Source organism: Phoenix dactylifera, chromosome 16 (assembly GCF_051530095.1).
Source record: "Phoenix dactylifera cultivar Ajwa chromosome 16, Ajwa_hap1_PhDact_Kaust_v1.1, whole genome shotgun sequence".
In the NCBI taxonomy this organism is placed as follows: domain Eukaryota; kingdom Viridiplantae; phylum Streptophyta; class Magnoliopsida; order Arecales; family Arecaceae; genus Phoenix; species Phoenix dactylifera.
In genome coordinates, this window is record NC_143205.1 from 10,255,685 (window position 1) to 10,282,024 (window position 26,340).

At 36.8% G+C, this 26,340-nt stretch overlaps 1 protein-coding gene across 3 annotated transcripts; it reads left to right on the forward strand.

The window, feature by feature from the left end:
* Positions 1-486: 486 nt before the first annotated feature.
* Positions 487-25,555, forward strand: PFC1 (Ribosomal RNA adenine dimethylase family protein). 3 transcript variants are annotated; one of them, XM_008810840.5, is made up of 11 exons: positions 487-1,037; positions 1,160-1,309; positions 2,454-2,510; positions 4,561-4,659; positions 12,084-12,179; positions 14,928-15,012; positions 17,575-17,627; positions 19,239-19,322; positions 23,778-23,888; positions 23,984-24,168; positions 24,339-25,555. In XM_008810840.5, exons 1-10 carry the CDS (start codon positions 840-842, stop codon positions 24,047-24,049), a joined length of 999 nt encoding a protein of 332 aa, XP_008809062.2. In that variant the 5' UTR covers positions 487-839; the 3' UTR covers positions 24,050-24,168; positions 24,339-25,555. The 3 variants fall into 3 exon arrangements, with proteins under 3 accessions (XP_008809062.2, XP_026665725.2, XP_088568351.2); XM_026809924.4 differs by having other exon boundaries at positions 24,044-24,168; XM_088712225.2 differs by lacking the exon at positions 19,239-19,322 and having other exon boundaries at positions 647-1,037.
* Positions 25,556-26,340: the final 785 nt, after the last annotated feature.

Consider the following 26,340-nt stretch of genomic DNA (forward strand, 5'->3'; position numbering starts at 1 on the left):
GCACATCACCGTGGTGAGGAGGATGCTTGGATGGTGGCTCTAGTGCCACGCTTCGACTTGAAACATCACAGAAAAAGGAAGTGTTTTTGCCAAAGAGTGTTCAGTGAAAGACTTTCCAATGCCTAAGTCAGACTCAACTCTCAAAAAATAGTGGAAGTATTGTGAGAGCGACAAAATGGCAGCATAAGGGAATAAAAAGAGCTTAAGAGCACTTATATAGAGGGTCCTCCGGGAGTGGTTTAAATAGGCCAGCGCCCATCGCCGAGGAAAACTAGCCCGCACATCTGTCATTTCTGGTAATAGATCGCACGTTCCGAGGATCATGCTTAGGTGCTTTGCCCGTGCATCTTGCTTGTGCAGATCATCGTTTATCACATGGTTATGAAAATTGTTCGCGATAATGGCCGAATTATCACTTGTTGGAAAGAGGTTTGAAATTCGAAGAACTCTCCATATACTTTTAGGGTTGACAATGTGACATGCCTTTATTGGTTGTCTAGTTTTGTGGTGAGGTTTTATTAGTCGGCGACTATCATCGGTTCCAAAGTGTATCAGTCGGATCACATAGTTCCTATCCTAGCTCCATCTCCAATGTTGTATGGTGTTCGGTTGGACCGCGGCACTTGCTCCTCAAAGCGTCCTCCTTTTAATATACCCAGCAGATTCGGTTTGGATTGGATGAGGACAGTATAACCCGACCAAACCATTCCCCACCCCACTCTCACTCCTTCTAAACCAGAACCTTCAATTGCTCTGCTAAGCTCCTCCCTGATACAGTTGGTAGTACGGCGGCGAGCACATTCCCCCGAATTCATTGCGGCGACGAAGAAACCCCCTCCATGCTCTCCCTTACACTGCCCTCTCCTTCGCTGCATCCATGCGCGCGGCGGCGCCTAAGTGACCCCCCGCGGCCGCCGCTCCCCGTCGTCGTCGCCGCCGCCGCCTCGAGGCGGAAAAGAAGCGAAGACGACTACCACACGACCATCAAATCTCTGAATTCCAAAGGCCGCCACACCCCAAGAAAATCACTTGGCCAGGTACCAAAACAGAGAGGGAAAAAAAAAAGAAAAAAAGAAGAAGAAGAGAAATACTTGTTTCTCTGGAAATACTTCAAGATTCTCAAGGGATTGTTTTGATTAATTGTTATTTCGTTTTGCAGCATTACATGTTGAATTCGAGCATTAACGAAGAGCTTTCGAATGTGGCTGGGGTTGAAGAAGGGGATGTGGTGATGGAGATAGGGCCCGGTACTGGCTCCTTGACTAATGTTTTGATAAATGCCGGTGCCACGGTGATTGCTGTAGAGAAGGTTGGCAACTCGCCTCAAACTTTTTTTGTTTGTAGACTTTTTAATCTTTGGTATCCTTCAAACTACTATTAGTCTGTTATTCTGATATGCAAGTGAAGAGCTACAAATTCACGGTTTCATGATTAGGTTTTAGTTAAAATCTACCTAGAATCCAGCTTAATAGCTTTGGGAGCTTTTTAAAAGGTATTTTGGATCCAGAAAAAATGAATTTGGAGGACTTTTTACCATCTCACAATTTCAGAATTCCAGAATAATGTGACTAAGGATTTGAAATTTGGAAAAAAATCTGGAAAATATGTAAGTTTGGAAAGAGTTTGGATAGCAAAAATTTAGGAATAGAGAAACAAAAGTAAACAATATAAGATTAGTTCTTTTCTTATTATTGGGTTTAAAATGAGTTAAGGAGAGGCAAGAATAGGAAATGATAGCAAATAACCTCACCACTCAGTTTGCAACACGTGAAGATTTCTGAAGTTAATTGTGAACAACTTATTAATAAATCATAAAATCCTATATAATTTGAGACAAGCTATATAATTCTAGATTAATTGCAAAATTCAGATAATCATTCAGCCAGATGAAAGCATAGAATAATTTAAGAAGCTTTCAATAATTCAGGGAAAATCGTTACCATGCCTTCCATTATTCCTACTTATAAATGGAAATTTGGATAACTACCACAATGAAATAAAATGATCTAAGAAATTAATTAGACCAGGCTGGCTGTCATATGATTGCTTGCTGGAAAATGAATGAAATAAAAAGTAAAACTCCTCAAGAGGACTGATTTATAAGGCTTCAGAGGCCTATTTTGTGTAAGATTGGTCATGAAGCTCCTACTTCGGTTCCAGGATGGTTTATAGATTTAGGACTACAATGTGGTTTTGGTGTCTGCATATATTAAGCTCCATGGACATTAAATTTTGTAATTTGGCTAAATACTTTATGTGACAATGTTTCTCTAAATTCTGATAAAGAGTTAGGGATTTGTATATACTTCTCTAATTCCTCTTTTGATTTGGGTATTATCATTTTTAAGTTTTCTGCTTCATACCTGAACTTCATTTGACTTTAGCTTCTATAAATCAAAATTTTAATTTGTCTTGTATATTGCACTTACACTGTAATACTCTATTTGTTTCAGGATCCGCACATGGCCACGCTTGTTAGAGATAGGTTTGGCTGTACAGATCAATTAGTGGTAAGCCTAACTTTTTTTGACATTTAAATCTTGTAATTGCATTTTTATTTGTTTCATTAATTATATCTTGTTTAGATGCTTATACCACGTTTTTTAGTAAGACAATAGCCTTTTTTGAAAAATCTGTTCAGCGAATAATTAGTAGACAGTCACTAATTATTTGAGTTCGGCCCTCCACAAGAGAGGATGACAAAGAAACAGATTTGAGGAAGATAGTCACCAAGGGCCCATTTTGTATTGCTTTTGTTCTCTGTTTTTGTTTGCAAAATCCAAGAAGAAAATTGAACTAGACTGAGCAAATATGTATAGTGAAACCATTTTCCTTTTTAAATTGTTTGTAAAACCTTTAGAACTCTTGGAACCAAAGTCTTGCTTTCAGAAGAAGTGAAAATAAATGCAAGGAATGGAAGAAGTTCTGTGCAAATGTTATCTCCAACATCAGTCTCCATTTGGTATTTCTCTTATTCGTAGGGAAAGAGGCAAAAGAAAAAAAAAACCAATCAGGTCCTAACTTTATGAGTATCTCTAATTCTATTAAAATTCTTTTCATATTTTGATCTAGATATGTCCAAAAACTTCAGCTTGTCCTATGCTAGGCACTCTAATGTGTAGTACAGAGAAGGCCTGGTACCTTATTTATGCCTTTTATGGTGCATAAAACATAATTCCTTGATCATGTCTACTACTATTGGAATGTTTATGGAAAAATGACATTCTGAGACAAAGGTTTACGGAAAAAACAAAATCCAAAGGAGATGAAGAGGATGAAGCTTCATTTGCTGGGAAGCATAAGGAGAAACAATATCGGGCGGATATACCTTACTGAAGTCCAAAGCATCAAGATGCGTTTAGAAATACATGAAATTATGTTAAACAGCGGATTACATCTTGCCCATGGAGGGGCAGGTTCTTTTATCGGTTAGCATTGTTGCACTTGGCTTTTTACTTAACATGGTTTATTGTCATCAAGGTTGATATACAGTGGGAAGAATACAAATATTATGCTGGCAGTTGGCATAATGGCACATAAAGATACTCAACATTTTAAAACGATGAATTCGTTCTTTAGACCATTGGGTTTTTTTTTGGAAGCACATCAATGACTATAACTTCTCTTGAGCTTTGAACTTGCCTTGTTGTTTCTGATAAACATCACCCAGAGATATGTCTCCACATCATTTTAGAATCCTAACCACAAATAAGCATCAATATGGTAGTAATCTGAAAATCAAATCTCACAAAAATGTAATTGCAATGCATAAGCTTGGCTTTATATACAAAACTTTTGAGCAAAGTATGAAGAAATGCCTAGTTCTTACAAAACCTCAGAGATATGGAGGGCATGCATTGTGCTATTTAGGCCTTGACATGGCATGTTTTGTACTATACAATATGGTGAGCAGTGCTACTTCAAACCTTGCTTGGCATGTTTCTTACTATCAGGGGCAACAAGAACAATCTTCCATCGTAGGGAGGCTCAATGCAATCCTCATAACAAGTAGGATAAAACATATTATTGAACTTATGTGCAAAATCAATTTTTTTTTTTTACATTTTTTTCTCATATCAACTGAGGGTAAGATTCCATAGTAGAGTGGGTTAATAGAAATAAGTGTCTAGAGATATAATCCAGAGCCCTTTAGGTTTTCTGATGCAACTCCTTTACTTGGCTAAAGGAATACAATAAGGAGATCGAAATCCTCATGCATTGCAGTCCTAACTGTCCTGGGTTAACTAGTCATGGGAAGGCCTCCAATTGATGCCACAAACGTTATCTTCTCTAACCTGTTGTCTTATTAAGATCACTTGTTTCTAATTTCAAGCACTTTGTTTCCATCTTTTTTTCTTCTATTTGTTACATTAAATGACTCTCTCTCCTCTCTGTACAAAAAAAATATTGCATAAATCTAACCTCAATATGTGTGGGAATAAGGAGAACTAAAAAATTATGTCGCTTCTAATTATATGTCTAGAAATAAGGACATATGGAACAATTTATGGTGCTTTTAATTAATCATATGACTATATGTAATTTTATTCTTTTATATAGGTTCTGCAGGAAGACTTCACAAAATGTCATATTCATTCCCATTTGAATTCATTGCTGGAGAATAAGAACTCCGTAGGAATCAAACCTAGATATGCAAAGGTGAGAAATTTAAGCATCCGCATGATTTTGACTTTTTGTGCTCTTTGTTCTTTCAAATATACATGTATGGATGTTACGGAAGAAGTTTTTTATATTCTTGTATATAATAAACCTGTCTTGTGCACAAATATTCTCAAGGTGTGGTACTAATCACAAGGTTATATAACTATAAATAATCATTTAATTGTAATTGGTGCTCTGCAAATGCATTTCTAGTTTAATCTTGGTCTCAATGATAGAAGTTCAGTTTGCATGTCAAAATGTTGTAGCTTAAGAATATTATCATGTTGGTAGAATTCAGTAGCCACTTTATATGTTTTGAAATGCATAAGAAAGTATTATACATGTTAGTATTCGTTTCTTCTTCCAAGTTTCAATACTTCTATAAGGACCTGTACAAGCATGTGTTTAGTCCTACATTGGCTATGCACTAGGTAGATCTTAGGTACTTATACAGGGCTAAAGAACCTAAATAATATCTTCTAACTAGTTTTTTTTGGGCGAGCTCTTGGGTTGTTACAAATGATATCAGAGCAGACTTGGTCCATGGCCCATGTGAATTAGGGAACATTGTAACACGGGCTCATTTTGGTTGACCGCAGGCTGACCATGATGTTTATGATTGGATTTATGGTACTTATGATTTGATTTGAACGGATTTGGACCTTTAGACTATCGAGGGTGCTAGGGCTTAAATGGGAGGAGCATGTGAGGAACTATGCGGGCGTGTGTTTAGTCTTATATTGGTTATACGTTGGGTAGATTTTGGATACTTATATAGGGCCAAAGAACCTAAATAAGACATTCTGGTTAGCCTTTTTGAATGAAGTCCTATGTTGTTATAACTTCACTCCGATTTTTAATGAACTTTTGCATAAATTAATTCGTATAATTCTGATTATAGTCGTTCACTGTTGTTATCTCACTTAAGTGGTCCGTATTGTAATAGGTCATAAACCTTGTCCCATTTATTTGAGACTCCTCTTATGAATCTCTCATTACCATTTGTTTCTATCAAGGACTAAATCTTTAGTTTATGGTTATTTCATCCCATCTGTAACAAATATTCCAAGTTCTATGTGGTAGTCACCCTCTCCTCTTTTCTAACATTTTCACACTATTTGAAATCCTCTTCTATGACATTTTCTCACTATTTGGGATCTCATCTTAGTCTTAATTGTGGTGGCTATACCATTTCAATTGATTTTCTATTTCTTTATCCCTTATTCTTGGAACTCATAAGCTTCTTCCAATTGACTAAGAATTTCATCCTTACAAATTAATGCTACATCCATGTCCTCAATTGGATCTCTTATAGGCCTGGTTTTTGTGCTGTTACCTATTTATCATCCAATATTCAGACCCATGAACATCCTTCACATTACTATGCTACAAAACTCTAAATAGCCAGCTCTGTAGGTATAGGATGACATATCTGTCCTTATCAAAGCCAGTCTTTTATTTATTTATTTATTTATTTTTTTTTTTGGGGGGGGGGGGTTGTTTCTCCCAAAGTGGTCATAACTTGAGATATATTTTTTTACCATTTATGAAGATTTTCTTTATGGTTTTCATAGTGTCAGGCTGAAGTTATGTCCTGCATGCAAGTAACTAATTGACAAGCATCTTGAGCTGCATTAGCCTGCAACATGATTTCCTATGCTCTATTTTTCAGCTCTTTGCTTTTCATCCATATCTACCTGTTAAAAAAAAAAAACATGACATGGAGAGCTCTATTTAATATTTTAAACCATTAAGACCATAGTGAGTACTGGATTAATTAATGATTAGAAGTTTTGAAAAGTTATATTCATGAAGAAAGAGTGTTTGTATGTGTTGAGTGGGAGTATTGTTCCTATGTAAATGAGCAATTTTCTTATCATGAATATTTTTGCTTACTAAATCATGCCCATGCATGTTTTAGCAATAGTGTGCAACATTTCAAAATTGTTCTTCAGGGGCATAAAGGACTCCACAATATTTGAAAACTGTAGTGAAATGTTGTAAGTGTGCATTGTGTATGGTCAGGAGGGTAAGCGTGGGTGTGCCTTTGATGTAGCATTAGTAAGAGGCTATTGGTTGTTTATGTATAGTGATATGACCAGATTGTCTGCTGTGTGATTTTTTTACTGTCTTGTGCCATGGACAGCAATAACAGCCAAAAGCAGTAGATTGGGAGAGGAAGAGTAGAAAAGAAAAGGAAATTCCAAGGGGAGAGAATTGGTAGGTGAGAGGGGAAGCGATGAGAATTGTGGGATATGTGGAATCCTCCACATATAAATTAATTTATTTGAAATAACCCATAAATCAAACAAAATATGGCGCTTTTCATAGTCTCCTATATATAGATCTATGCAACTGCAAAACATTGTTCTACTAAAATCAATCAACACTAGACCTTCGAGAACAACCTGAAATTCTATTAGAAGTGTATCTAAAAATATAATAAAAATTAAAAAATGTTTATCTCTGCATCAGTCTTCCATACAACTCCATTCCTCGATCCACTGTCTAACAAACTTATAATGTTGGGTCTTCTTTCCTGCATTCCATGAAAATTTTGTCCATTATTCAGGAAGGCACATTAAGTCTGCTTATACATGATCATGCCATCACTTTAATATACTTCACCACATCTAAAGATGCTGTAACTCATAATTCATCAAATGCTATATTTCCAACTTAATATTCCCAACTCATTCTTTTTTACTTTACTACGGCATGCTAGTGCTTTTACTAAAAATGGGGCAAAGCTTGGAATTCATGTTCCTACAACATTAATCTTTTGTGCATGGAACACGTTCTTTCTTAGTGCTCATAGACATACAAGATACAACATTGTTAAACTTAATATTTTCTTGTAATTGTGACAATGACAACACTCAGTAAGTGCTGCTCCTTGTTGTCCGCTCTAATCTTAATATGATAGTATCCCTTTTTTATTTACCCTAAACAGTTATCATGGGTTAGTTGTCAGTTTGTCTAAGGCTTAGATGTCTAGAATGGCAATAGAGCATAATCAAGTATCCGAATTCTGAAGGGTTTAATTGCATAACATAGTATTGGTTATTAACAGCTTAATTTTTCTTAAGCAGCAAGAATGATGGAGTGAAGGAAGTTTGCAGTTTGTTAATGGTTCCAATTATTATTTTAAGCACAATATAGTTTCCTTTTCTTGCCCCTAAGATTGCATATCACATACTCTTTTGTGGTTAGTCATTATTTTTTAACACTTACCTGTTAAAGCTTTCTTGTAGAATCATGTTGGTGGCTTACACAATTTTCTTGATTTGACTTTATGTTATTTTTTCATTAGTGATTGAATGCATGCGTCCGTAAATTAACTATTAGAATAGCTCATCTGCACCACACATGGTTTGGAGACTTACCACCCCCAGGTGGAGCCTCATGCACCAGTCTGGACTTTGTTTTTAATAGTGGACAAGATGATAGATGCCAAATGATGGAGACCAGCACAATTTCCAGACCTACTATCAATGTAGATGGCAGTTGCCAACAAGTTTGTGGATGGATGAGGAATGTATGGAGGGCTTAAAGTTAAATTCCTCAAGACTTGGATCGTCTCGTAGATTTTTAGGTCCAATAGATTTTGAGTTGGTCTAGCCTTTAAATTTATGATTTTTCATTATTTTATTTGTATATTTATTTTTTTCTGTTTTATGATATTTTTTAGTGTTTATGAGACGATTGTAATATAAGCTTAAGTCGAGGGTTACTTGGTCATGGAGAAAACATAGCATTAAAACCATGTATATTACGTATGCCTGACCACTCCTCTGCTGCTGTTTCATCTTTTATTATTTTTTTAGAATAAGAAAACCTAATATTAGCTACAAGAAAACCTAAATACCCTGCCGCTGATTTTATCTGCCTGAAACTTGACAGCAGCTAACTTTTCTTTCGAGCAGCTAACCTGTTATCAGATCAGCAGAACAGGTCAAACTGTTCTGCTGCAGATCAGAACCTGGTTAGTCCATTTCCAGGTCTAATATCATTTCCAGCTGGTTGATCCTGTCCTTTGAGCCATACGTGCTTCCTCAATCTCTTTTTTCAGTTACAGTCCAGAACCAGCCAGCATCTTTCTTGGGAAAATCAAAACTCATCCGAACTTCTAGAGCTGCTGCATTTCCTTGCTGCAGCAGTCACATCCCACTTGCCTTCTTTCCGATTCACCACAAAGGGGATCTTAACACAATCACTGATTTTGGAAATCTTGGATACCTTGCTGCTGAGTGGGGTGAAGATTGGTTCACTCCACTTGGAGGAGCCTTCAGTTGCGAACAAGTTCCATCTTGTAACTTCTGGACCTTAATTCTGCATAGAGGTTTCTATCCATAGATTATAATTTAAATTGCTGAAGTAATTGCATCTGATCTCAGATTTATTTATTGCATACGCTACATTTAGTTTTCATTACACGGTTACTTAGTAAGCATTAAACCTAGTCTCTCTTAGGTCAGTTTTTGTGATTACTTTAGTTTCAGCCTTTTGAAATAAATTATTTGCTTGTGCGTTACATCTTAAAAGTGCATATAAAGATGTCCTTTAGTTTGCCTTATGTCACCAAACTTGTCCCCTGGAATTTAGTTGGGTATAGTTATGCTAACCACCTAGAAATATATGCTGCATGCCTAGCTTAGGGCCCTTAGCACTATATCAAGGAAAAGACCTATAAGTTTGAGGTCATGGTATGCTCTTCTCCCTCTTGGTAGAATTCAAGATTTCGGTTACATGCTGCAAATGAGAAACAACTTTCACTGCTAATGGGTGACGAATATTGGAAATTAAACTGTAAGGACTGGACCTGTATAAGAGAGTTTCTCTCCTTGTACAAGTCCTTCAAAGAGTGCCATTAATATTAAAAAATAATTGAGTGAAAAAAATGCAAATTCTAGTCTAATTATATGTTTTGGAAAGAAACATTACAAGGCAGCTAATATGCTACAAGAGCTAAACTATCCTGTTTGGCCTGCTGATGGCCTATAATTCCTCTCCCAAATGCATCCCAAGATTAGGTGCATAGGTTTCTTATTGTAATTCTGACAAAACAATGAGCCTTTATTTTACTGATTGATAATTTCAAAAGGCTGGTTCAAAATCTCATACTAAATAAAGCAAACTTCAGGGTGTGGGATAGTTGTTAACAGTTTCATGTGACAAAGGAACGGTAATTAATGTTCCAGATGACCTTTTATTGGGAGAATCCCCAGAAAAAATTTCTAGTTAATATCCATCCTTCTAGCTCACATTTTGGAATAAACTCAAAATTTCTTTTTTTTTTTTATATTGTAACTTTGGTTCTTCGGTTCAGCACCCAAGCGGGTACCTATAGATAGAAAGGGAAACTCGCGCTAACTACCATGCCAGTGTTGATCTTGCATCTCCCGCAACAGTAGAAATCTGGATTATCTTTTATTTGAGGATAAGGAAGAAAGAGCAAGAGAACATAAAAAAATAAGGAGAAGAACTGGAGAAAAAGAGATAAGAGATGAGTTATTCAGCATCTAATCTGACTGGACACGCTTCTTACCTATTATTAAATTAGGGTGCCCACTAAAATGGGTGTATGACTAAAATACCCCTTGTTCAACAGTAGAAATCTAGATGATCTTTTATTTGAGGATAAGGAAGAAAGAACAAGAGACACAGTTATCCAAGCAAAATGGAATTCATGGGCATAATTCAATACCATCATTTCGGATCAACAGATCACAACCAACCATGCTTTTTGCATGCATTGCTTGTGGCTGATGTTAGTCCTAGTATACTTAAAATGTTAATAGATACTCCTAGTTGGTCAAAGACAAGGACCAAAAGGTTGACTAAGTAAATATAGCTTGTAATGGTATAGGAACCAACTAGATGCATTGGATGGTTTATGAATGAATTTTATCATAACCACTTAGGAGTTTTGTGACCTGGAGTGTGGTCAAAGGAGCTATTAGTATTTTATCAGAAAGCTGCCACGCCTGCCAAAGATTATAACTTCCTCATGAATGATGATTTTGGCCATATTTTTGGCTTGTCTCTGAGTTTTCTCTTAATTCTTTTCAAAGGGCCTTGTGAGTCCTAGTAGGTCTTAGATAATGGATCTTGAAACCCTGCAGATACCCATATGTCCTGCTTCTTTTCATCGCTTTAGCAACAAAAGTACTCCTTTGGGGAGCAACCTTTTGCATTCTCTTTTGTGTTGTAATGTTGCTGGCTGTTGGGAAGCTTTCTTGTGAATTCTCAAGCAACTCCAATTGGAGCCTTGTAAAGCCTACACTGCAAGGCCACCACTGGTCAACTAGGAAGGTGATATGTGTCATTTCCTTGGTATCCTTTTAACCCTTATCCTTGATCTTCTAGCTCTATTATCCGTTTTTGTTGGTTTCATTTCATTTATTTTGCTCTGATGTCTCCTTTTGCTACTCTGAAACCCTAGCAGGTTGTGTGAAGCCAGTATTCACCAATAGGTATGGAAGGACTTTTGCAACCTTGTGTTGCTAGCACTCTATTATCATCATTGCTTGCTTCTTCTTTCTACCAACTCCGAGCCCTAGAAGGATGCAAGAGCTCCACCATTTACTTGTATCAGTTGTGAATAGATATGATGTTAGCACTCTATTATCATCAAAACTTGCTTCTTCTTTCTACCAACTCTGAGCCCCAGAAGGATGCAAGAGCCCCACCATTTACTTGTATTAGTTGTGAACAGATATCTTGTTAGACACCTTAAAAATCAAGCCACATGTATTTTGGTTTCACTCTGGTGAAAGTAGTTAACACTGCCGTTGACTTGTAAGTCTGTTATCCTTATATAATTTGATTTTTTCCCTTTTGCAAATTACATTTGCAAATGCATACCGTTTACATTTTTCATCTATGTTAATACTATCATCACTATATGGAAAATTCTGTACCAAGAAACAATCTGAACATAACCGTAAAGCAATCCATATTATTTTGGTGTGCATGGTCAATAGCCAGAATTTAAATTTATGGCTGCCTGTTTATATAGACCAGGTACAGGTGCTTAGTGAATGGCCAAGATTGCTCTCAAGTGAGACAGATTCATATGTGCCTTAGAAATTTTGTTTTATATAGGCCCTGCGCATCCAATTGGCCCAGAAAGTTTGAGATTTCTATCATGCAGATACTTACATTGTTGGGCCAACCACTGAGACCCCTTCTCCATTTTATTAATTTTTTGGTTTCGGTCTTTTATTTTTTTCTTAATAATTAAAACATGTATAGATCAATTAACCCATGTAGGGTGTGAGAAGGATGTTAGTAATCTAGTTTAAAAATATGATATTCATAGAGATGTAGCATTACATGAGCATCATTCTCAAAAATCACTATATGAATCCAACAAAAATGTGATTTTGGAATTAAATACTTTGAATTTGCACTTGCAGGTAGTGTCAAATATACCCTTCAACATAAGTACAGATGTTGTAAGGCAGCTTCTTCCAATGGGTGATATCTTCTCTGAAGTTGTTCTTCTGCTTCAGGTTTGAAATGTTACTTCTCACCAAAAGTCATCTTCCTGAATTTGCCATAATCCTGGGTACTATGTACTTTCAGTTAGGTTTTGTTACCATGAGCATTTAGTGATATACATAAGCCTGGAAAAAATGGGTTCCATCTATTCCAAGTCCGAAAACAATCAGCATTTTCTTCTTCCCCCTCCTCTTTTCTTATTTTTCTTCGTTTGGTGAATGCTTTATAATTATGGTAGACCTGAAGAGTCCGTGGGTGTCCATAGTGATTGACTGTTGACTTTTTGTAGTTTATGCGATAATCAGGAGGTCTGGACCTTACTTGGTCCCATCAAGACTTAATGAAATGCATGACAGAAAAGGTTTTTAGTCATTAATTTTGTTTTTTGGTATAGTTTCCACTAACAGGATGGCACTGTGAATTATGCGATATCAAGATATTGTGTTTAAGTAGGCCTCAACAATCTACTATTTCCCACATAAATAATGCTTTGACTTTGCATTTTTGAAATCGAGATGCATTCCATGGTCAGCTAAGCACATTGACTGCATCTCTAATTTACAGAAGGCTGACAGAAAGTCACATATTGATTAGGAAATTATTACTCTTATCTAAATAGGCCTTATGTTTTAGATGATCAACTCTTCTGTTTGACAGACTTAATAAGAATCCCTCTTACGTTTTATGGTTTTTTAGTTAATTCTGTTGGCATCACATATGAACTACACCAAAATTGTCTTTAATTGAGGTTGCCTTTGGTGTCATTATCAGTTTTCAGTCTCTTAAAAGCTGAAAACTGCAACCAGTTTTGTTTTTTCTTTCTGAGAACTGAAAACTTGAAAGTTGAAACCTATTTGGTAGTTGTTGCTATTTTCCTTTATCAAAACTGACAACCTGTAAGCAAAACTGAAAACTTATATGCAGATGTGATTCAAACATTTTACAGCACCTATTCATACAACAATCACATTTTATAGAAGAATATATATATATATATATATATATATATATATATATATATATATATATATATATATATATATATATATATATATAAAGTTCATAAATATGATGAATTGTATGGTCTAAACTCAAAATTCATGCAAGTTCATTTTAGGTATTGACGATCTTAACAACTAATATAACTAGAAAGAAAAATACAATGATAAGCATCATCAAACAAAGCATGTTGCACTCATTACATGCACACAACAAGCATTTTTCCCTCCTTTCAACCCTTATCTCTGTCAATATCTCGTCAACCTCATTCTGTTGAATTTGATGTGATTCATCAACCCAAATGTAGGAACCTTCATGGTCCTACAGATACAGTAATTACTAGGATCAGACGAATAAGTACAGATATGATAAGTACTACATCAACCTCATTCTATCGAATTTCATGGTATTCATCAGCCCAAATGAAGGAACACTCATGGTTGTACAGATAAAATAAGTGCTATGATCAGAGTAATAGTGGTTAATGCCATCTCTGAATCCAAATGGTGAAATGCCTACATCCTATTTAGGACATCGAAGTAACAACCATAATTAGTTTCAGTTTTAGCTTGATATTATCTCTGAATCTGTATATTTTGGGATTGGTTCTGTGAGGGAAAGAGGAGGACTACAAGGAGATATTTTTTTTTTTTTTGGGGGGGGGGAGAAGAAGAAGAAGAAGAAGAAGAAGAAGAAGGAGAAGGAGGAGAAGAAGAAGAGAAGAAAGGGAGGAGAAGAAAGAGTGGAACAGGGGTTCAAATTTGTCCAGATCCGGGCTGATGGGAGGCCAGGGAGAGATGGGGGAGAAGAATAAAAGGGGAAGAAGAAGCCGAGGAGAAAAAGAAGAGGAAGAGGAGAAGAAGAAGAGAAGTAGGAGGAGGAGAAGTGGAAGAAGAGTTGGAGAAGTTGAGTGTGTTCATACTATTGGAGGCGAGGGTTGTTGGAGTCCTTGGGAGGCGGCGGTCATCGGAGGTCAGTGTCATCAGAGACTGTTGGTGGCAGCAGAGCTTGAACATAGAGGAGGTTGGATGTAGAAGAGCTTGAATTCAGAGTGGAACGCTTCAACTCGGGAAGAAGAGAGAAGGGCTTGGGGCTCGAGAGAAAAGAGAATCTCGATGCCTCATCTCCATATTCAAAAAATAATAAATGATAGCCCTGAGAGCTTTCACTTTGTTCAGAAACCTGGAAAAACGTTTTCAAAAAAATCAAAAATTGCAAGAGAGTAACCAAACGAGTGTTTTGCCGTGGTTTCCATGTTTTCAAAAACAAAACCAAAAGTTGGAAATTGGCAGTGATGCCAAACAGGCCCCGAGTTTGCCAAGAAAGCTGAACTTGCACTCAGGACCAGTACAAGTAGTAATTACATCTTCCTATTGGGACTACATGTGGCAATCTTCTTATGCTTCCTGGATTGCAGGTATATTAACTTAATGGAAGCACTGATCAGGGAAACCTATATAGAGGGACCAAGGATCAATATCTTTTGATATCTACTCTTGGCAACTCCGTAATTCTGAACTTTTAGATGTATTCCTCTGCTAGAATATTTCTTCACAGTTTTGGCTGTTACCTTTCTATCCTTAATAGAATTAACCAATGTATATTTTCAATATTCTTCTCCCTGGTTGTAGAAAATTTGTAGATTTCTTTGTCTTCCATGGTGGTTCAACTTATTATATTAAACAGAAACTACATAAATAGCATAACTTCTCTTTTGATCCTCCTTAGCCTGAAATTGTTGCAACTTTGCATCTTTTCAGGATGAGACTGCATCACGCTTGGCAGATTGTTCTTTACGAACATCAGAATACCGACCCATTAACATCTTTGTGAACTTCTATTCAGGTAAGCTTTTTCAGTTTTATGCTTTTCAAGTAGCAGAATTATTAACCTCAATCCTTGTCCCAGCTATTTGTGGCTGGCTTGTATGGATCCTCACTCACCAAAGGTGAAGCCAAATATGCATGACAGTGGCATCCCAAGACAATTACTGGAGTAATATCATCATTTGCTTGTTGAGAGGACCGTACAGATTATACAGTCTTGCAGGGGATCATACATTACAGATTATAGAATTGTATCTTGAAGATCATCAAAAAACAAGTTTTAGATTTCACTCTTAAAGCAGATTTTTCACTAATACAAAAATGATGGCCATTATTTTGGTTAAAAATCACTTTTGCAGAATAAGGAAAAATTAGGACATTATTGAGGCGGAACGTTGAAATTAAGCATTGAACCTCAAGGCAAAGCCTAATACTGGGGTAACTGTAGATTAAAAATAATTGTATTTGATGGGTAGAACAAAAGAGATTTTGTAGGGATCAGATGAATTGTCTACTTTATTGGCTAGTTATTCTTCAAGGAGCACCTTCTGCTCATGAACTCTAAAAGCTCAGAAAATAAAAGAAAGAGAATAAAAAATGAACCTGAGTTAAATATAAAATAGACGATTTACCTGATTTTCTAGATCTATGACTGGTACTCTAAAGCTGGTGGACAGGGTACAGGGTACTAGAACAAGGGCATGACTTGTTGTAAGGATCTTAAAAGATGAGTTTTGCACCGTATAGGTCAGGTATGAAGGATAGTTGCTAACTCAGATAATCAATGGAAAAATATAAAGTTGGGACTAAGAATATTAACATCACTTTTTTGTGCCGTATAGGTCAGGTATGAAGGATAGTTGCTAACTTAGATAGTCAATGGAAAAATATAAATTTAGGACAAAGAATATTAACATCACTTTTTTGTTCAACCATGAGAAGATATGTTGGAGTAATAATGAAATAGGTGTGGAGCCACTTGAATTTTTACACATTTTTCATCATACAAAGGAGCAGTGGCACATGTTTCAGCCATGTAAGAATAGGATTTCATTTTCAATGTCTTTCTATTTTGGTATTAAACTTCGTGTAGGCATCTCTTGTACCTCTTGGGACTTGTTATAAAAGATAATTTTTTTTGACATATATACCCTATGAAATGTGCCTTTCATTGCATTTAAAGTTTCATTTAATTTGTATACTTCTAGAAACTCGAAAATGTATTGTTACACCTCTCTAGTTTGAAGCTATCTCACAGTGTTAGGATATGTCTCTTAACAAGTAAAATGGCACTGCCTTTGAAAGATTGGGGATAGGTGGAAGCATGGTTCGGCATCTTGGTACCGGACCTTGTACCAGTGCAACACTATTATTATGTCGGTACGGTATGATACGGAGTCTTTTCGACATATTGAGTGTCGATATGCCTTCCGTATCATGTACCGGTACCAAACCGGTATGGTATGCCCCATACCGTTCGGTTCGGTCTGGTACGACGAATCTTGGGTAGAAGATTTCTTTCACACCTTGCTCACCCTTCAACTGGCTGGGCAATGGTGGCTTCCATCAATAATCCCATCCCATCCCATTCTCATTCATGGCAGTCTTTCACGATATCCTCAGGTCAAACTTTGCAGCCTTGCTCCAAGCTTGCCATGACTTTGCCATCTCCTCCATGCCCCCCTCCCCCGCTGCTAACTGAAAGAAACCTCTACCCCTCCCTTAACCTTTCACCTTTTTATTCATCTCATAGCTTATACATCCTCCATGCTCAAAGTAGTTTGATGTCTTTGGTATTTGACCTCCTTCCCATGGCCTCATGTCACCTCCACCCTAATCCTTGTAGCCTCTCGTTGTTTCTTTTTCAAGGAGAAGGCCGTAACTCCTTTTGTATCTGAAAGCTGATACCATTCCTTGAAATCCTTCAACACCACTGCAAGAGAATTCCTGCCCAAGATCACTGTTCTTGCTCCAAAGATGAATGATGAAAGGATTCTCCTTTGTGACTTGGAGCTATTAGTGGTCATATTTATTCTCATCTCTATACAATGGCTCAAACTACAAGAAGACAGGGGAGGACTTGATTCTCAAGAAGCCGCACCAATACTGGACCCCTCTTGCAGCCCATTGTATAAACTTGATGCTGATGGATATTAGATACTTGCCATGGGTAAAATCAGCTGTGAGAACTGGGAACATCAATATGCATCTACAATCATACCTAGGTGCTTGCTTTGATGAAGAAACGTGTATAGAGATGAGAATAGAGGTGACTGCTAGTGGCTTCAGGGATATATACTTTAAAAATACGGATCTTATAGATGTTTTCAAGACTTTTTGATTATCTTTTACAATATACAGACTTTGACTAGCAATTGTTACTAACTTTCTGGCACTAGATATATAATGTAATGGTCTGGCTTGCTTCTTTAAATTGAAAACATTCCCAATTGACTGTCAAACTAAATCAGTTTTCTTTCTTAATGTATCTTGATCATACATATAAATAGTTTTATAGTGGTCCCTTAATAGCATGATTGTGTCAAATAATAATATCAACATTGCTTTCATAATTTTGCAGATCCTGAATACAAGTTTAAAGTTGAAAGAACAAATTTTTTTCCTCAACCAAATGTAAGTATTTCTTTTGTAAGCATCATAGCTTGCATGCTGACCATGATTATCTCATGTTTTTCTTGAGTAAACATGAGCTCTATAAGTTAAACTTTTACCAGCAGCCGGAAAACTGTTTTTTGCATTGAAACATGGAAACAGATACAGTATACGGAAATGACATGATATGGACATACATGATACATGTATACAAATATACATATATTAATACATCCATGCATAATGTACGTTGTATATGTAAGAAGCAGCCATAAAGCATAGAATGTTATTAAATAGCATCAATTTTACAAGCTCATCATTTCATCATCTTTGACCCTAATCCTTATATCATATTTTAGTATAAACATCATATACTACAAAATTGACCATTCACCATTAAAAGGTTAGCATTGAAGAAAAGAAAGAAAGTACCTTCGCCCTCATTTTTGGAGGTAGTAGTGAAGTTTCTTGAGTGTATTTAGGAAGTATTCGGTGGTTTTAACTTTGACAAATAGGATGTTTACACAAGTATCGGAGAAATTCCAGGAGTATCTGATCAATATCAGCATCCGATATGTATCCCATACAAATACAGGATGTGATTTGAATTATTCATGCTTCCTAGTTTTTTTTCCAGAGATGGGACTTGAAAACAGTAATTTTAGATTACTTCATACATTTTTGTAGACAATTTCCTAAATTGGAAACTTAAACAAGTTAAATAGTGAAGTTCAAAAAAGGTGAGAACATTTTGTTCAGTGTCTCTTTCTCTATAACTCTCCTGTTAACATGTTTTGACTTTTCAATACATCCAAGGTTCAAAATTAGTTTGTTTCCTTCCATATACTGGTGGACAGATTCTAGTTAATCAATATTCCTTGGTCATTAGTTTTAATTCAAGTTTATACTAGTCAAAAACAAGTATACATGATGACAATCAATGCATCCAACACAAGCCAAGTTTAAACACAGAATAGGTGAGAGAAAGACTGACAAAAGAATTAATAACATAAATCAGATGTAAAAACCATCATTTCCAATGAAAATTGTCTCAACCTGTGTCTATGCATATTATATGTTGCAGTCATGTCTAGTAGCATTAATTTTCAATACAGATCTCATCATTGATTTGGCTAAAATAGGATTGAGAATTCAACTCTAGCAACAGGGTTCTAGCTCAACTCCATATATAATAATTAATGTCCTATTGTGGTCTTGCTTTCTATCTCCAAACTTTCTTCCCATGTTATTGGAGCAAGCATGTAAATATGCAGTCAAATTGAGATTGAAAATTGCATGAGAAGGTATATGCACTCAATCGTTGATTTACTGTCATTATGCAATTTTTGGTTGTATCATAGATGCCTCAAGATAAGGGCTTCTGTTTAGACTGCTTAGTAGATATTTCAAAAAGAATTTCAAATTTAAAATGGAAGAAGTTAATTGAAGTGTTGGAGGAACACGTAATATTTTGTCAGAAATTACATATAGAATAAATATGCCAATCCTTTTGCTTATGGAGTAAAGTCCAATGAATTTAATGTAATCCTCCACCTACAGATATCCATCATTTCCAATGAAAATTGTCTCAACCTGTGAATAATGCTGCCCTTGATGTTTGTTTCTTGGCAGGTTGATGCAGCTGTTATTAGATTTAAACTAAAGCAAGTTTTGGATTATCCACCAGTTGCCTCCCCTAAAAGCTTCTTTTCAATGGTTATTCTAGATCTCCATTCTTTTCATGTTTGTTTGCTTACCAAGTACCTATATATAGAATATTTGATATGGAATTCTTTGTTGTTGCTGGCAACTACATATACACTTCAATCTGAGAATTTTTAGGAGTTCAGATATGCAAATTAGTGATTGCCCAAGTTCCAAATAAAGAGTCAAGTATTAATATTCTTAGCTTTGGCTATAATCTTATAAAAGGTCAGCTGGTTGATCTGCTTTTTTTTTTTTGTTGCAAATTTTATATTTCTGAAACCTGATGATTTGCTGAGATGAATATGGAAACAAGTTGTAGTTTTATTTGCTCCAGATGAAACTGGACTTCTAAGGTTTGAATGGGTTGAATCACATCTAATTCAACTAGTTATAATTCAAGAGAGCTCAGAATCCTTTTCCATAATTTTATTCCAACCAAATCAAATGAACAACGGACAAATGCATTGGATCTAGTGTACACATTATCAACTACTTGAATACATTAGGACGTAGTTAAAACTTATTGATCTAAACATGTCATCAAGCTTTTCTTGATGACAATCATATTAGCAAGAGACATAATTATACTTCATTGCTGTGAAACTTATTCATTTGGTTGAATTTCCAAATATGTGATGAAAATTTTATGTTTTAGTTTTTTTCAAAAGTTCTGAGGACAAAAAATCATCAGGGCCAGAACTACAAATTTGCATTTTTCGGACCATGTTTTAGAACTCGAAGATCACCAAAAGCCCTCTTAGGGTTGCCCAGATATGGTAGGGGGCTCTTCTTTAGGGTCTTGTTCTCAGGAACACCCTCACAGACTTCAACTACGTAGAGGAACAAGTGGAGAGTGGCTTCATATGGATGCACCTATTCGAGAAGACCCATGAAAGTTTCTTATTTCCTTGTAGATGGATGTTTCCTTGATGATGGAGTCACAAGTTGACATCTCTCTGCTTGTTGAACCACACAATCCTAATAGGATGTCTAGGCAGGGAATTTGGTCTCAATCAAGGTGTCTTAGCAGAATATTTGATAAAGCGCCCAACCAAGATATTTGCACTGGTGTTCTATTCTTTTTGGGAGAATCTTTTGAGATTGATGTTTGGTTAGCATGTCTTTTTGAGCAATGAACAAGGCTGTTTCACTATACTATAAGGATACTGGTGGGTCAGATAATGGTAAAGTTTGTCATGGATAAAGCCCACCAACTTCATAGTGAAACTGTACTGGGTAGGATGTTGCTTTGTAATAGGAAGACTGGTTATGAGGATTTACAGAATCTGCCAAAAATGGATTAGTTTACTGCAAATTGTTGGACCTTTCTTCGGTTCAGCCCATTGCTTCATAAGGGAGGAGGCAAGCATGCCAAGTTCTTTAACAAAGAATGAAGTAGTCTAATGCTAACTAATTTGGCCTTTTAAGAGCAAGTTGGTGACAAGGAATGGGTTTTTGTTATATTACGAAATGCCAACTACCACTGTTATTACACAGATCTGTCATTTTTTCGGCGCATTCTTCTTGTGATTAAAGGTCTAGTCGGTTGGTACTATTTGTTCAAGTATACGTTCATGCACGAGAATAATCTTCATATCCATTAAGAAAGAAATTTCAGTGAATAAGTCCTAAGCAAAGAAAAGAGGTCCCTCATTAAAGATTTGACTAGTGACGGCGAGGTTGAGCCATTTGCTTTGACAACCTTGATGCAACCCCTAACTATTGTGCCTGAGAAGCACACTGCTAATGAGGAGATAAGTGTTAAAGAAGCCATGGAATATTTTGGATCTCAAGCTTCATGACACTTAAATGCTCTTGTTAAGATGCTTGAGCAGGTCTTTATCAAGGCGGACATCAAGAGGAAGAGATGGATTAGGCTTCAAACTACCCAGTTGAGAGAAATTGGTGGATCTACAGTTCCTATCAGCTTCCTGACGATAATGGATACCTATTCCTTTTTCCTAAGTTGCTCTCAAAAGGTCAAATCAAAAGGTGCATTAAGTTGTTCCATTATATGATCTACAGAGGAGCCTGTTATGCTTGCCTTCCCTACCATGAAATGATGGGCTGAATAAGAGAAACATATGTGAGGTCCATCTGTTTTTGGTTGGTCCTTTGGAGCCTGATTAGTAGCTTTCCTATCAGCAAGGGTTTTACTCTCTACCAAAGTTCAGTTATAGAATTGATAGGCTTTATTCCAGAAGTTTCTCACATATTTGTCCCATCAACATGCCTAGAGTATGATGATGTAGCCTCATTGTTTGTTTCTTGGAATGAAGATATGATTCCCATCCACTGGCCTCAGAAGATGCTTATCCATGCCATTTCTTTGGTTGGCCACATTGTCAACTATCTTTCTAAGACAACCCTCATGGAGACCAAATTGTTTGGCCACCCTCTGAGGAGTGTACCATTCATTAAGCAACAGGATGTTGGCCTGTGATCTGATCATCAAGGGAAGCATTTGCTCATAGAGGGAAATAAAAAACTACACACAAGGTTCGCTGAACCAATACTAAAAGGGGTGCTGGTTTGGCATGGTTCGGGTTTGTATTGTGCCATTCCAGGGCGTTTCTGAAACATGGAGAGGGAGCAAAGGAGAGAGGAAGAGAGAGAGAGAGAGAGAGAGAGAGAGAGAGCCCCAAGGGTTAAACCCTAATCCTAACCCTAGCAGAGAGATGGGGGGAGGGAGAAAGGGAGGAAAGAAGGAGGGCCGAGGGAAGCCCGAGAGAGAGAGACAGAGAGACGTTTACTAGTGACGCTACTGGAGGGGTGGGGATGTTGCGGGGGCAGCAAGGGGCTTCTATTGAATACGATGGAGACTTAGGGGAGGGGGGGATCACGAGCGACTAGAGGATGTGTTTTTTAACCAAACTTGGACTTAATCAAACGGAGAGAGGGTTTGATCAAACAGTCAGCCTTTATTTTGAGCCGACAGGGCGAGCTGTCCCGGTTCCATATTGGTTCTATTCAGTACCCCTGGGTCGGGGTAGTAGGGGTAGTACGACCAACCCTACTCACATCAGTCTTCTCAAATATATGCATGTATAGTAATCCACTCTCCACTTATTCTTGCACACAAACTCTTTACGATCTACACATAGAGGGTCTCTTAGAATGAACTAGAACCTTACTTTGCTAGTTAGATTCTGAGGAGGCTTCTTGAATATTGTCTTTATCATCAATTGCCATGGTGTGTTTATAGAAAAGCTAGGGAGATCCCGAGAACCCACTAGTATATCTCTATGGAGATTTGAAATGTAAAGATTGGCCAACCTTACTAAAAAATAATGAGCCTAAACATCATCCACTTTGACTAGAACCCACTGCATGGAGATTTTGTAAAAAGGCCCTCTTATAGATTTGTACCATTTATCTTTTCAAAAATAATTTTCTTGATTAAAAGTTTTCAGTTGCTTTTGCCTTGGCCCAGGGGTGAGAATCTTGATGCAATTGTAAGGTTGCTCCATTGTAACCTACGTGTCGCGATTTGAAACATAGAAATAGCCTCTTCACACATGGGGCTAGGGCTCACATACATCTAACCCTCCCCAAACTCTGCAGTGGTGGGAGTTTCGTGCACTAGGCCACCCCTTTTTCACCCTTGGGCCTGCTTACGCTCAAACATTATGTTAAGCAGAGTTGAATGCACATATATTTTATAGTAAGTGCACATATCTTGATGGTAAACACATTTTTTATATGAATGCATGTATTTTCCCTATTGAATGCTCATGTTAGTTGAGTTAAGCGGGCAGTTTCTGCAAAATTCCCTTTACCCGATATATATTGAACCTGTCACAATTTGGTTGGATGGAGATCTCATGAGTTGAGGAAGGTGTTTTGGCTTACTTTTAGTGAGATAGAGGTCATCAGATCAACTTCTGTTTTGCCAAATCCACAACTGTATCAATTTTGAATTCAATTCAGGGCAAACATGTTACACAGTCTCTGTTTCTTATTCTAGTGAGACTTAAGTGGGATTTCAGTTTTTCCTTGTCCAAGCTACCAGCTTCCATACCAAAGCTATTTGATCATTGTAATTGGTGTTACATGCTTATCTCAGGAAACTGGAACATCTAACTGTTACTTTGTTGGAGTAGTTTCTTGTAACTTGAAATTTTTCTTAGTTGTTAATATGCATTGTAGCTTTATAGTCCTCATTGGAGTTCTAAAGCAGCTTTTAGCTATTGATGGTTTTGTTAAAGTTCAACAATTAGGTTAGCAAACTTACTTTGTCTGTCATGTTTCTGCACTGGGAAATTGCTGTGTGAATTTTCAACCTTATAACTGGTTGTCAGCTGTGGTGTTCAGCAGTTTTCATGTATTCACAGAAGTTCTTGTCATCCTCTTCAAATTAGGGTTGAAAGTTTCTGAAAAGTATATTTTCTTCCTGAGCCTTATTCTAGTCAGAAATGAGCACCAAATCTGCATACATGAGGCAGTTGCCTTTGTAAAATACAGGTAAATTCTGCTTTCAATGGAAAGCGTAAAATGTTGCGACGGTCACTTCAGCATATATGCCCATCGCTCGAGATTGAAGCTGCTCTCAAGAATGTTGGCCTTCCAGTTACAGTAAGTTGCTTGGTTTTGATATTGCTGATTTCCCTTCCTTTTTTTTTCTTCTATCCAGTGAGTTTCTTCTTTGTTATTGCCTGAGTAAAATGCAGGCCAGACCTCAAGATCTTACATTGGATGATTTTGTGAAGCTGCATAATCTCATTACACAGGTGTAGCACTTAATGCCATGGAAATAGCATATAATGAAGCATCCTTCTGATGAAGATGGGAGTTTGACATGTCCTATGGTCACAACATGAGAATTCCAGAGACAGATCTATGATTAAAGGGACAGGTAATTTTCATGTCAAGTCCAAAATTTGCGCAAAAAGAAAAAAAAAGCTGTTGAATAGTTGGTCATCATTATGTTGCTCATATTAATTTGCTGGTGCCAATACCTGTTAGCATTCTTGACCGTTACTTTAATTGTATCTCTGTGACATTTGACTTGGACCAATTTGGCAGGATTCACATGGCAACCACACATAAAGGCTGGTAAAACATCCTACCATCAGATTTGAAGCCATTGCAATTTGAAATGGCCATTTGGTGACAAATCCATCTGTATAAATAATTCAATCGTATGACAGCTATGAGGCTTGCTTATTTGGAATGGAAAATCAAGCTTTTGAGAGAAGGTAGCACTGCGGCAGAGAATGACTAAAAGCAAAATGCTGAACATGAAATAACTTGACTGAAGATGTATTGTTAATCAAATGGTTTGCTCATTGGCCAAGTTTAGGATACGGGTCGCTTCTGTTTCTCTATTCCACTCAGTGTTCCCTGAATAGAGGGTTGCAGCATGAATCTCTTTAGACTCCGCCCCGAAATAGTGAAGAATTAATGATTATTTCTGGCTGTCTGGTTGGCTCAGAGTAGTGCTATGCAGCGCCATTCTATTTATCGTCGGATGTGGCAGGGGTTATTGGTGCCATTGGCAGGGTGTTGGGTAAGTCACTAAGCTAAGCATAAGAGGATACTGAATGTGTTCTTTTACTGGGACTTGGAAAATGCTCGAAACCATTCGATAACGGAACAATTTGTTCAATGTATGACAATATACAACCGTTTCAAGGACTCAAGGAGTCGGTCTTCAGGCAGCCAACTGAAATTCTCATGGGGACATTGGCTTCTTATTTGTTATGTCCTGCTAAGCTATGTTAACTGCACAAGAAACGGACAGAAATGCACAGGCTGAATAAATATTTACTAATAGGACTAATCAGGATGTGGGCACAATTTTTAGGATCTATTTGGGTAAGCTATGTTCTGTTGATTCAAGGATTAGGCTGTTTTTATGAGCATGACCCATGTCAGTTCGAATTCTGTAGGAAGGAAAAAAATATTTTTATAATTTTTTTTTTCTGATAAGTTTATAAGCTAGATTTTTAACGTGCTCTTAGAAGATATTTACTGGTCAACAAGCTTGATTTCTAAAAATACTTGCGGAAATATTAACAGACTCAGGATTTTCTAATCTGATAGGTTTGCTGTTGTTGAAATGCCGTTAGTGTTAGGATTTCATAAAAGTTGTAGGTCCTGTGCTGCATAAAAATGTGGGTTGAGTCTGATGCCTTCTTGAGAGGGTCCTACCATTTGTGTGAAGGATAGACCAAAGTTTCATTTTGTAATGATGAAATACCAAAATGATGATGATATGATGTCCCAACCATAATTGGACGTACTCTATTACCTGTGATCTCTGATGCAGATCTTGCCTTTGCACTACTTGGTCTTGAAAACCATTGAAGGCCATTCATTGGACAGCCTTGGGCTCCAGACGACATGACTCAAAAACTATCAGAAAAATTATCCAGGATGATATCTTGTACTTCAGACAAAAGAACTTTTACCAACCACAAAGAGGATATGAAAGGATTGGAAGGTGCCTTCGGTCGGATAAAGTAAGAAGTTGGAAGAATTATAGGATTCCACATCCAAGTTCCAAGTTGACACACTACTATTAGAGAGCAAAAGATTAAAACTCACAAACACTATAGTGGATATCGTCTATGTAACAGACTCATGATACCTTAGACAAACAAAATATTTATGCTACAAGTAGATTATTTAGACGAGTGATGCGAACTTGAAACCTGCGACACTGGGGTTTTTGAAAGATACCACACAACCAGGTGATGGGATAGGATATAAGTACTTCGAACCTTGGAGCAATAAACCCTACCCTCATGAGACAATACCTAGCCTTGCGACTTGCATCAGTCCTTCCTTTGCTACATCAGATGTGAGTAACAAAGTGGATATCGATAACATTCTACTTTCCAATAATCAACTATCTATTTACACTACTTAGCACCGAATTTGAGAGAATTTTGCTCCCTTTATTGAAGTTGCAGGGAGAGAGGTGTTAAGCCTGATATACGTTATAAACTATTTTTCTATTAACTTATACTTTCAAGATTAAATCAACAATTTTAAGAGAAGATAACAAGTGGATAAAAAAATA

Coding starts and splice junctions, on each gene's coding strand:
- PFC1 (XM_008810840.5), top strand. CDS start 840: ATGCTCTCCCTTACACTGCCCTCTCCTTCGCTGCATCCATGCGCGCGG. Junction 1,038..1,159: donor CAAGAAAATCACTTGGCCAG/GTACCAAAACAG, acceptor TTCGTTTTGCAG/CATTACATGTTGAATTCGAG. Junction 23,889..23,983: donor ATGTTGGCCTTCCAGTTACA/GTAAGTTGCTTG, acceptor AGTAAAATGCAG/GCCAGACCTCAAGATCTTAC.